Source organism: Arachis ipaensis, chromosome B5, assembly GCF_059453495.1.
Source record: "Arachis ipaensis isolate K30076 ecotype BB chromosome B5, ASM5945349v1, whole genome shotgun sequence".
Lineage (NCBI taxonomy): Eukaryota > Viridiplantae > Streptophyta > Magnoliopsida > Fabales > Fabaceae > Arachis > Arachis ipaensis.
The window spans coordinates 909414-920528 of record NC_142440.1 but is presented as its reverse complement, the minus strand read 5'-3'; the positions used below and the strand labels follow the sequence as shown (position 1 = coordinate 920528).

The window sequence follows — 11115 nt, the reverse complement described above, 5'->3', positions numbered from 1 at the left end:
AATGTGTGGGACTCAAGCCTCCACCTCTCTATCAAAGCCGAGGCAAGCAACCAATCGTGCTCAAACTCGACCATATAGGCCGCATACTCAAATTCGGCTCGTCTAAGATATGGCCTAATCTGCTTCGGCGGCCGTATCATCAAATTCCTCCTGGTGCGCAAGATCCGAGGCGCCTACAAAAAAAAAATAAAAAAAAATGGAGACAGTGAACACATAAAAAATAACAAGTTCACTATTTATTAATTACAATAAAAAAAACTAGTTAAAAAAGTGTACCACTCGATCAAGCCTGTCAGTAATGTGCTCTGCGTGATCCAATCGGTACATCTCACCTTCATAACCTAATAACTGCTCCTCCATGGCTCCATCTAAACACAATCTAGTAAAATGAAATCACACACACTAAACTTAGTTCCTTTTACGTTAACTAAATTATTAAAAAAAATATGTAAATCCAAAACAGCTTATAAACTTAGCAATTCTACTTCTGCCCCAGCTAACTGACGCCATCAACTAACTAATTAATCAATAATTAATTAATTAATTATTTCACTAACTATCTTCTGATTTACAATTTAAACTAATTATTCTGACTAAATTAACTAACAATTTATTTTGTTATACTACTTAACATGTTATAGACAATAAACAACAACTATACTTAAAAACAATAACATAAAAAAATTAACTAACATAAAAACAGTAAGTCTAAAAAACATATAAACAGTAAATCTATAACCCTAACTAACATGCAACCTATAAGTAATAATTTTATCCAACATGTAAACAGTAACTCTAATTAAACTAAAAAAATTAACACTAACTAATCCATTATTTACTGACCTGGAACTGAGAATGTTGTCCATAATGAACTAACTTCACAGGCGTCGAAAAAACAAAAAGAAAGGAGGAACAGAGTAAATTTGGAAGAGAGATTGGAAAAAAAATGGACAAAGACAAATAGCCCCACTGATATATATAGTGCGCCAAACTCTGTCTAAATTATAGAGTTCGGGGGTATGGCGAACTCTATAATTTATATAGAATTTGGGGTATGACGAACTTGCTCTAATTACCAATAAAAAAATCGTATTTCTAAAATTAAAGTTAAAATATCTTGTTTAAAAAATTATTAAATTTTTTTATTTTATTTAAAAAAATCCGAATAATTGGTATAGCACTCTCTCATAAGTCATAACCATGAAATTGAAACCTTTTTTTCTTTTTATAGAATTAACATTTAACACGATATAAATTATGTAATGGAGCTAATAACATAAATAACGTAATGGAAACTGAAATCATCAAAATATTTAATTTCATTATAGTTCACTTTGAATTATATATATATATATATATATATATATATATATATATATATATATCAAAAATATATTTTATACAATTTGTATGTACTATCAATATAAATATATTTTATACAAATTTCAAAGCATATATTATGAAAGTAGCTCTATTTTTTAAGTTATCTAAAAGAAAAACGTAATTGAATGATTTTAATGAAAATTAAAATCTTAAAAATATCTCAAAATAACAAATATATATATATATATATATATATAGAAAAAATTTAGGGGACCAGCAATTTTTATATTTTTGGGCCAATACTTAACTATTAAAACAAAAGTGAGTGATCTTCTACCATTAAATATAATCTCACACCATTAAAAATACTATTAATGACCAATTAATAATTACAAAACACCAAAATTACTTGCCCTTAGCATTCCTCAATTTCCTGTTACAACAAACAAAGCGCAAAAAGAATACATTTGAAGAATTCATTCGAAGGTTTCGGGTCAATGAGCCAATCGGATTCGTTAATGACAAGATAATAATAATTAATAATAAAAATAAGCAAAGCCGAAGGAAGTTCCTATGCTTATACGTGACCACCATCATCTTTTTTATTTGTCTACCACCATCATCATTTATTATTTGTATAACTTTCGTCTTCACCTGCTTGGAATTTTTGAATGCCTATAATAATCACTATTTCAACTCACTCATATGGTTATGAATTATTATTATTATGATAGTTCTATCATATCAGCATTTAATACAAGACAAATTAAATCTGCTCAACTAGAAATGAAACTTTAGACACAGTTATGTATGTAGGAGAATAATTCTCGAGGAAATCATGAATATATTATAGTAGGGGAAATTTTTAAGTGTACCAATATATGGATATTTCAATAATTTTTAATCGTTAATTTTAATTATAAAAAATATCTATAATATATATAATTAAGATTAATAATTAAAAATTAATAAAATATCAATATATTAATATATTTAAAAATTTGTCTATAATAGGTTAATAATAGTGGAATATATGTATCTTTACCCTTTCTTTTCCTTTATTTGGTGCCGTGCCTAATGTAGGCTCATGATTAAAATATGACATATGTTTAGAGCAAAATGGCCCCACAAGAGTACATGACATTGCTAAGATGCTTGTGGCTTTCAACGATACACAGTGTTTCTTAGCAACTTGCATAAGTTATAACATTTAATTAATTAATTAATTAATTATTTCTCTTTTCAATATATATTATGCATTATGACATGGATTGCAAAGACATCCTATCAATACAAATTATTAAAAGCTAAAGAAACTAAGACCTCTAATCATGAATTTACCTACAAAAAAAAATGACTTAAAACAATTCGGCGAAATCAACTAATTGATTCTACTCAATTATTTGGAACAAAATCGATTTATATATGTAGTAATAATTAATAACGTCATTTTTTTTTGAAAAAAAAAAAAAGAATTGAGATAGATATTATTATTAAATGCACACGCTGAAATAATTTAAGTGGACTTATTATTATCATCGACATCATCAATTAATATTGGTTTTCAGATAATTAATGTTTGGAGGCTCTGAAATAGTAAAATGATCCCGTTTGATTAGTGTCTCCTAAAGATAATGAAAGATGATGGTCATGGCATAACCAAAAAAATTGTCTGTTTGTAGCCACCATAATTAACTACGTTATGAAGTGAACATTTCCTTTTAAAATTTTCTTTTTCTTAAACAGATTAACACTAAAAAAATTTTCTTGTGGCTGTTGTGTTATGACGTCAGCTGAATTAGATGAGTTAGTTCTCCAAGTTACTCAAAAATTAAGAAAAAGGGTTTGGAACTAATAATGTGGTTTAAATTCCTCGTTCAAAATAAAGAAAAAATTTAGAGTATTTTTATTAAAATTTGGTCAACATTTAACTAGTAAAAAAAATAAATAATTTTACATTATTAAATATAATTATATTATTAAAAATATTAGCCAATAAATAATAGTTCAAATGACATAGTCTTTCCATACTCAATTAAAAAGTTGTGGGTTCGAGTCTCTTATCTTTGATAAAAAAAATATTATTAAAAATATTAATAATAACTAATTAATAATTATAAATTACAAAATTTACTGATCAACTAATATTCTTCCAAAATAAAAATTCATGGGCGTCCACATCATCTCACGAATTTTCCAGCTAAGCACCCCCTTTTTTCCCCTCTCTCTTTCTCTATAGCCTCCGGGCACTTTTTTAGTTTTTTTTTTTAAGTTATAATTTATTTAAGTAGATGTTTCTGCAATTGACTTTTTTTTTTTTTTTGCATGTGATCTAAATTATAAAGATTTAGAATATGAGGTGTTTAATTTTTGAGAGCTGTATTTATTAGCACAAAAAATGTTAACAATTACCAACTTTTTAAACTGAGATATTAAGTTTGTCAAATTCTTCAAAGTAAAAGACAAAACTATTTTAAGAAACTATCAATTATGTTATAAAATTATTTCTGAAAAAATTTATAAAAAGAGACGTATAAATGATTAGGTTAATATTTTACTTGTTGTTAAATAGAGAGAAAAAGAAATTAAAAATAATATTTGTACACTAAAATTAGCCACTAAAATCAACCACCAATATATTTGTGCATAAATATATGTGTAGTTTAATTTATTTTTAATATATATTTGTATTCTAATATATATTTTATACTGATAACTGATTTTGGGGACTGATTTTAATGTACACGTAACATAACTCAAAAGAAATTGGTCAATTTGAAGTTAACCCGACGGAAGATTCACAATCATGACTAGGAAAAAGTAATGGGCATTTTTAAATTTTGTGGCCATGAAACGATCTTATAGCCAGCAAGTAGCACAAGATCGAACAAGAAGCTTTGCTACGACTTCATGATGCATCGTGCATGCTCCTTTTTCATTGATACATCATGTAAAGTAATTAGCAGAATGTCATATATATATATGTTATTCGATGTCTTGAGTTATTTAATTATATGAGCCATGCATTGCTGCTAAGCAATTCTTAATAGTAATAATCATGTGTAGTTGTCTTTAGGCCTTTTCATTATTAGTGGGGTGTATCCGATTCTTCTTACTTCTTTAATAATGTTGTACAAACACTTTATTCACTATGATATAAAATTGGCTTACCATGGATATATGGGTATAATTAGTCCTCGTTAGAGTGACCCATTATGCCTTTGTTGTTTTAAGTAACAATAACAACATCTAAACCAACTTGGGTTGGTCGACTGGTCAGCTCACTCGTTCGTTTAAGCAAGTGTCGGGAGTTCGAACCCCGCCTTATGCATGCAGCGACTCATTGGCCAGCGACAGACCCTTAAATAGAACTTAGATCCGCGACGGATTAAAAAAAAAACATCTTATTCCACTTATTCCACTAAGTAAGGTCGACTATATAGATCAAATGATATTATTAAATTCTATCATGTGTCATATTTACAATAAAACTATTTAGGTATAAATCTCTTTTAATGTTTTGACTAACTCAATATATATATATATATATATATATATATATATATATATATATATATATATGGTGACGTCTCTGGTGAATGAAAGTGTTTGGTGACTAAGATGGCTAAATGATGTGTTTGGAGAAAAAGTTGACATGTGGAAGGAGATATGTAGTTGATGGTGAGAACAAGATCTGCTGAAGTCTAACGTCAATAGTGACAAAGGAGAATATAGTAAATTTGCTATGTCAGAGTAGGTGAAGCTTTTCTCAATTTACAAAATTTATTCTGATTTTGCATCAGATTTAAATTTTTAATATTAAATATTTTAATTTCATAACAAATTTAGATACCAAATGAAATAAAAATAAAAATAATAAAAAATAACTACAAATAAATAATTACATCTAAATATTGTAAAAGTCAAAATAATTCTAAATATTTCATGATCCTTCTTACAATCTAAGTTCTATATATGTATTATTTGTCATTGAATTACCAATTATCAAATTCATATCAAAAACAATATTTAATATCATTTTCAGTTTAAATTTTATAAAATGTTTACTTAACAAATAAGATAAAAATAAAAATAAAAAAGTGTAATAAAGATTTTTAAAATAAAAATAAATATAATTTAATTGAAAAGTACATTTACCTAGAATAACAAGTAAAAAAAATGTTGAATATATTCTTAAACGCACATAAATATTAATTTTTCATTTATTTACAAAATATATACTTCATTCGTACATAGTTATAATTTAAATAAATTAAAAGATAAATAATATAATTTATTATACAAATAATAAAAATATTAAAATATTTTATAATTCAAAATAATTCTAAAATAAATATCATTGTAAAATAAATTAAACTATTTTTTATTTTATATAATATCAATAATATATGGATAAAATACTCTATATAAATTAAGACACCTATTTGTAGTCCATAACATAAAGTTAAGAAGAAATGATATTCATTTATATAAATTTCTAATTTTTTAGTATTGGTTTATGTGTGACTCCATGCCTCCATGGATTGGAATAAATTGTGTTTTTTTATTGAAGTTAAAAAAAAACAAAATATATAGATAGATTTTTTTTATAACAAATATGATTTGATTTATTATTTGTTACAAATTGCATTAACTTAACAAAATATTACAAATAATTGAATACAATTATTTATTATATCATTTTATTTATTATTATTATTATTTTTAAGTATCTCCTAATTTAATAAATTAAAAACTAATTTATTACGATACTGAATTTCATTTGAGGATTTATCACTACTTGCTGCATCCTTTTAATTATTTAATACCACTTTTTTTCTATTATTGGTCAGCCCTTTTTTAGTTCCAGACTTTTTTATTTTTCAATCCCCTTCAATAACCCACCTAAATAAAACTCTTTTTCTGGAAGCCAATTTTCATATTTGCCATTGCAATTAATATTTGTGGTTTACCACACTCTTCCTTTAGTACACTGTTCTATGGATTGACATACATGCCATATGTTGCAAAGTTATTTGCCAGTCAACATATAGGTATTCTTAGCCATCCAAAACCATGCCACCAAAAAACTCACCTATATATATATATATATATATGATATTTTTAAATCTTCCTTTATCATTTATTTTCTATCTTATTTACTCTCTTAATTGAATGGTCTGTCAATTTTTGTTTTTTTAGATAATATTTTATTTTTTTAAATTGAACAACAGAGAAAGCTTTTTCAATAAATATATCTTCGTATTTTTGTTTCTTCTCCCCCAACCCCCTCACTTTTTCTCTATAATGTGTGTTAAGGATATCTGTTTTTAATGATATAAATAACACTGATCTTTCAAAATTACTTATTATAATATTAAATATGACTAAATTTAATTAGGTAACAAAAGAAAAGATGATAAAGAAAGGATAGAAAATTCATCTGAATGAATCCAAACATGCAATACAAAGTATACAACCGTCGTAGCTATTTTATTTTTCCATTGTTTTATATTAACTCAAAGTTAAGCACTGTTCTTAATTCAAAAATAAAAAATAAAAAAGTTAGGTATTATTATAAGTAATATATTTAAGTCATACAAATGTGAGATGTCGAGAGCATAATTAGGTATTGTTATTATATGCTATATTGAGTTATTTCTTTTTCATATTAATTGTTATGAAAATTATATATATAAAAAATATAATATTAACCAAAATATAACTAATATTGATAAAAGAAAATATCGATCTTTAGTATTTCTGTATTACTAATATGAAAATTATAGTATGCATCGTTGATTGCATGTATGTAGTATATATAGATAGGACAAATTAAACAATAATATAAAACAGTTGTTCGTCCAAATGATGCGATCGATGGCATTCTTCTTCCAATAATTCACAACTTAAATAATAAATCATTTTTCTAAGAAAAAAAAATATTGGGTTGCCTGAATCTGGAGTGTGATGGGGGTGCATAATATTATTGATTTCACATGGCTTTCTGGCCCTAAAAAACAGTTAGGGTTCATTTCCCAAGCACTCTAAGCAATATTGTATCAATAGAAATTTACAAATAGTTGAATCTAGTCTATCTACCCAAATCTATGCTCACATTTATTTTATTATCATAGAGGAAAGGACCACAAATTTTCAAAAACACAACAATAAAAATATAAGAGAAAGTATAGGGAGCTAATAGAGTATCTGTACAATGTGTACAATGGGGCTTTAGGAATGTTCGATTCAATAGGATATCAGATGTTTATTATCTTTTGTATCCGGATGGTTATTCTGGATAATATGGGTATATTGTGTTTGAGAAATTAGTAGTATTTTATCCTAAATGTTTATTTTTTAACTCATATTGGGCCAAATAAATAGTCCATTGTACACATTATACAAATACTCCATTAGCTCCCTAGCAGGATTCAAATATAATAATGTACCATGCATGAAATATATATAATAATAATAGTAATACTACGAACAAAATGTCTAATAATAACAACAATCAGGTAAATAAAAGTTGTGGGGAGAATTAACGGGAATTGGTAATAGCACAAAATTAATGAGGGGACAAGTTAATTAAGTATATTTTAATTAAGTAGTCAACTGACCATTCCTAATGATTCTTGTTGTTTCTAGAATATAATAATAAGTATTGGTCCACAATTTTTATTACTAATAAGGTACTTGTTCCCGTTAATTATAGAATTAAACAATGATTTTGGGAGCATTAGCAGCCTAATAGCTTTAAATGTGGCCAACTAATTGGTGGATTCCGTTTCTTTGCCACAGAGACAGTGCCTTTCTTTTCCTTCTTCTTTGCTTTATTATTTTTCACCACCTGCTGCTTGCTTGAATTTTTCTTTGGATTCTTAATGCCCTCACATTGTTCCTGCATGCACCAATACATATGTTGTCAATAAACAATGATCTTGACTGGTTAATTCATAATTTATAAACATGCAAACAACAAATTTGAGAAAGGGAAAGGAGAACACACTAGAGGCTCACCTGGTGAATCATGATGCCTATGATATGTTTCTACTTTAGTTTCTAAGTTTCTAGTATTTGTATGTGAATACATGCTTTTGGCAAAAAGGTTCATTGTACGTGGACTTTTGACCTATCTTTCCTGTGAATTTTCCAAGCTACTTATGCTTTTTAGCCATGAAGCATAGACACTTTGTTTAGTTATAGTGTTCGCGTGTCAGATATATTTCGAACACGATACTCATTGATACTCGTCCGACACGCGTGTCTGCTGTGTCTAACTGTGTTAGTAAAAAATAAAAAAAATTTGTCGGACACACATAAATACACCTAAATACCATTACGTGTTAGTATGTCCAACGTTATTTTTAACTTGTATTCTTGAAATAAATTTAAAAATAGTATATATTATTATTTATTAAAGCAAAACATATTTTAAATATTTTATATAATTAAAATTAATTTATATTTAAATATCAATAAAATATCAAAATATCATTACGACTTATCTAAAAAATATCTTATATTTTATATATATGCGTGTTTCTGTATGTTATAAAATTTTAAAATTTGTATGTCGTGTGTTTCATGTCGTGTCATATCCTATGTGTCTATGCATCATAGCTTTTTAGAGAAACATAGAGTTATTATTCTATTTCAACTTGAATTAGATTTTTTTGAAAAACAATATTTTATTGGTTTCCAGAGTGTTCTGAATTTTTCTAGAACTAGCTATAGTTCAAATTCAAGTGAGAAAAAAATAAAATAGAGTGATTATTTAATTGACTAATGATGTGTGAAATTGGGTATTATCTTGTTGAGTCTGAAAGAGACATTGTGCCAACTTTCTAATTTAGGTTACCTTATGAGTATTTTATTTTCATAAAAAGACAAAAGCTAAGATAAAGGGATCCAATAATAGAAACAATTACAATTTAAATAATCATTTGAATATTTTATTCTGTTTATTTTCTAACCTGCAATTCAAGAAGTGTCCTAGTGTGGTTGTGAGGCATGGCTTTGTGTCCATGATTTGGGAGATTGTTGAAGGTTGGAAATGAGTAACATATTTCTCCTTTGGATTCCTGGCTTGAAGAAGATTCTCCAGAATCTTGTGTTGAAGTTATGGACAAAGGATAAGAGCTGCCACTTGAATCCATTTCCATGCAAAGCTGGAAAAGAAGGAAAAAAAAAAAAAGGTTCAAAACACATTCTTAAATTAATTTAAAGAAACTATAAGAAATAAAATTTTAATTAGTCAATATTAATTAATTTTTTATTATAAAAAATAATTTTAAAAAATTAAGTGATTGACTAAATAAAAAATGAACTTATTAGCTTCCTAATTGAACTCTAAATTGAGTTACTGAAATAAATAAATCTCATCTTATTGGAACTTTTATATAATTATCTTATATATCATTAATTTTTTTTCAATAATAGTTTCTCAGTAATTGAATGATATTATTTATACTTATAAAATGAATGTTAATTAGATATCTAATATAATAAAAAAAATTATCTATCTTATGTCCTAAACTTATTAAGTTTACAAATTAAAATTTTTTTATTGAAAATATAAAATATTTAAATTTCTAATGTATTTATTTTGTATTCATTAAATAAAAATATTTTAAACTTTTATACTTATCTTATGTTCTTAGAGCATATGTTAGTTAAACCCATACAAAATTTAAAAACAAGAAGTCGGAGGGTTACAACAAAATCTAAGAATGATGAGTGAACATGATGACACAAAAATTGAAGAAAGATGTATCTCAGTAATTTAAGCAAAGCTTTCATGAACTACTTGGATTTATTCTCTCAAAATAACTAATAATCAACTTGTTTGTTGGCCAGTGATATTATTAATCACTATAATAAGTAGTTGAAGTCAGGTGTCTAATTATGTAAAAAGATTTGCTTTCAAGTTAATTAAAATAAACAATGTCAATTAAATCATAATGAAACACTGGTTAATCAGCATGTAATTAAGTCTCGGTTGAATGCATGAATTTAAGATATTTAATAATAATAATAATAATAATAATAATAATAATAATAATAATAATAATAATAATAATAATAATAATAATAATGAATAATTAAATATATAATTTCACCTGATAAAGTCTGTGTTCAAGAGAGGCCACCCTATCCAGCAATGTTCCTTTGAAAAATGCATCTTTCTTTCTCAATTCCCCAGATTGTTTCTCAGCACTAACATTAACATTACTATTATTGTTATTATTGTTTCCACTTCTTTGCTTTCTTTCCAAATATTTCATCTAAGGACCAACCACAAAAACGTTACAAACAAATAAAAAGACAAAATTGGATATATAATATAGAATATAATAACATATAATGATGAAAAAAGGGGAGGTTCTCACAATGAATTCAAGATGATCCAACCTAGCAATGAGAGGGATGGTGGATTCATGTGAGGGTAGTTTTGTCTTTGTGTCTTCCATTTTGCAAGTTTTGGGAGGGTTTTTGTGTTGGTGAAATGCTATATATGTTATAGAAGAAGTAGTAGTTGTTTATTTGTTTCAGCACTCAACAAAGAAGCGAAGAAAATCAACAGATTGTATTACAGTTACTTATTCCCTCGCTTCTTTTGGAGCGAGATTTTGAGTAACCTTCACTGGTCAAACGCTAGTTTGTTATGTTACGTGGCAGTCACATATTTTTTTTCTTTTACCCCTAGGTTTAGTGTTAGAAAAAAGAGAGTGGATTGAACGCTTTTTCTTTATATTTGGATATCTTTTGTTCTAAACGCTAAAATAA

The 11115-nt window shown here is 26.2% G+C and overlaps 1 protein-coding gene across 1 annotated transcript; it reads right to left on the bottom strand.

Annotated features, from left to right (window-relative positions):
- Window positions 1-8065: 8065 nt before the first annotated feature.
- Window positions 8066-10799, bottom strand: MSP2 (microspore-specific promoter 2). The gene is made up of 4 exons (XM_021103448.2): window positions 10719-10799; window positions 10449-10613; window positions 9303-9497; window positions 8066-8227 (listed from the first exon to the last, which is right to left on the bottom strand). Exons 1-4 carry the CDS (start codon window positions 10797-10799, stop codon window positions 8066-8068), a joined length of 603 nt encoding a protein of 200 aa, XP_020959107.1.
- Between the last annotated feature and the right edge of the window lie 316 nt (window positions 10800-11115).

Excerpts from the sequence above, each read along its gene's own strand:
- MSP2 (XM_021103448.2), bottom strand. The coding sequence starts at position 10,799 with ATGGAAGACACAAAGACAAAACTACCCTCACATGAATCCACCATCCCT. Across the intron at positions 10,614-10,718 it reads TGGATCATCTTGAATTCATT|ATGAAATATTTGGAAAGAAA; the intron begins GTGAGAACCTCC and ends GTTGGTCCTTAG. Across the intron at positions 8,228-9,302 it reads GGACACTTCTTGAATTGCAG|GAACAATGTGAGGGCATTAA; the intron begins GTTAGAAAATAA and ends TGGTGCATGCAG.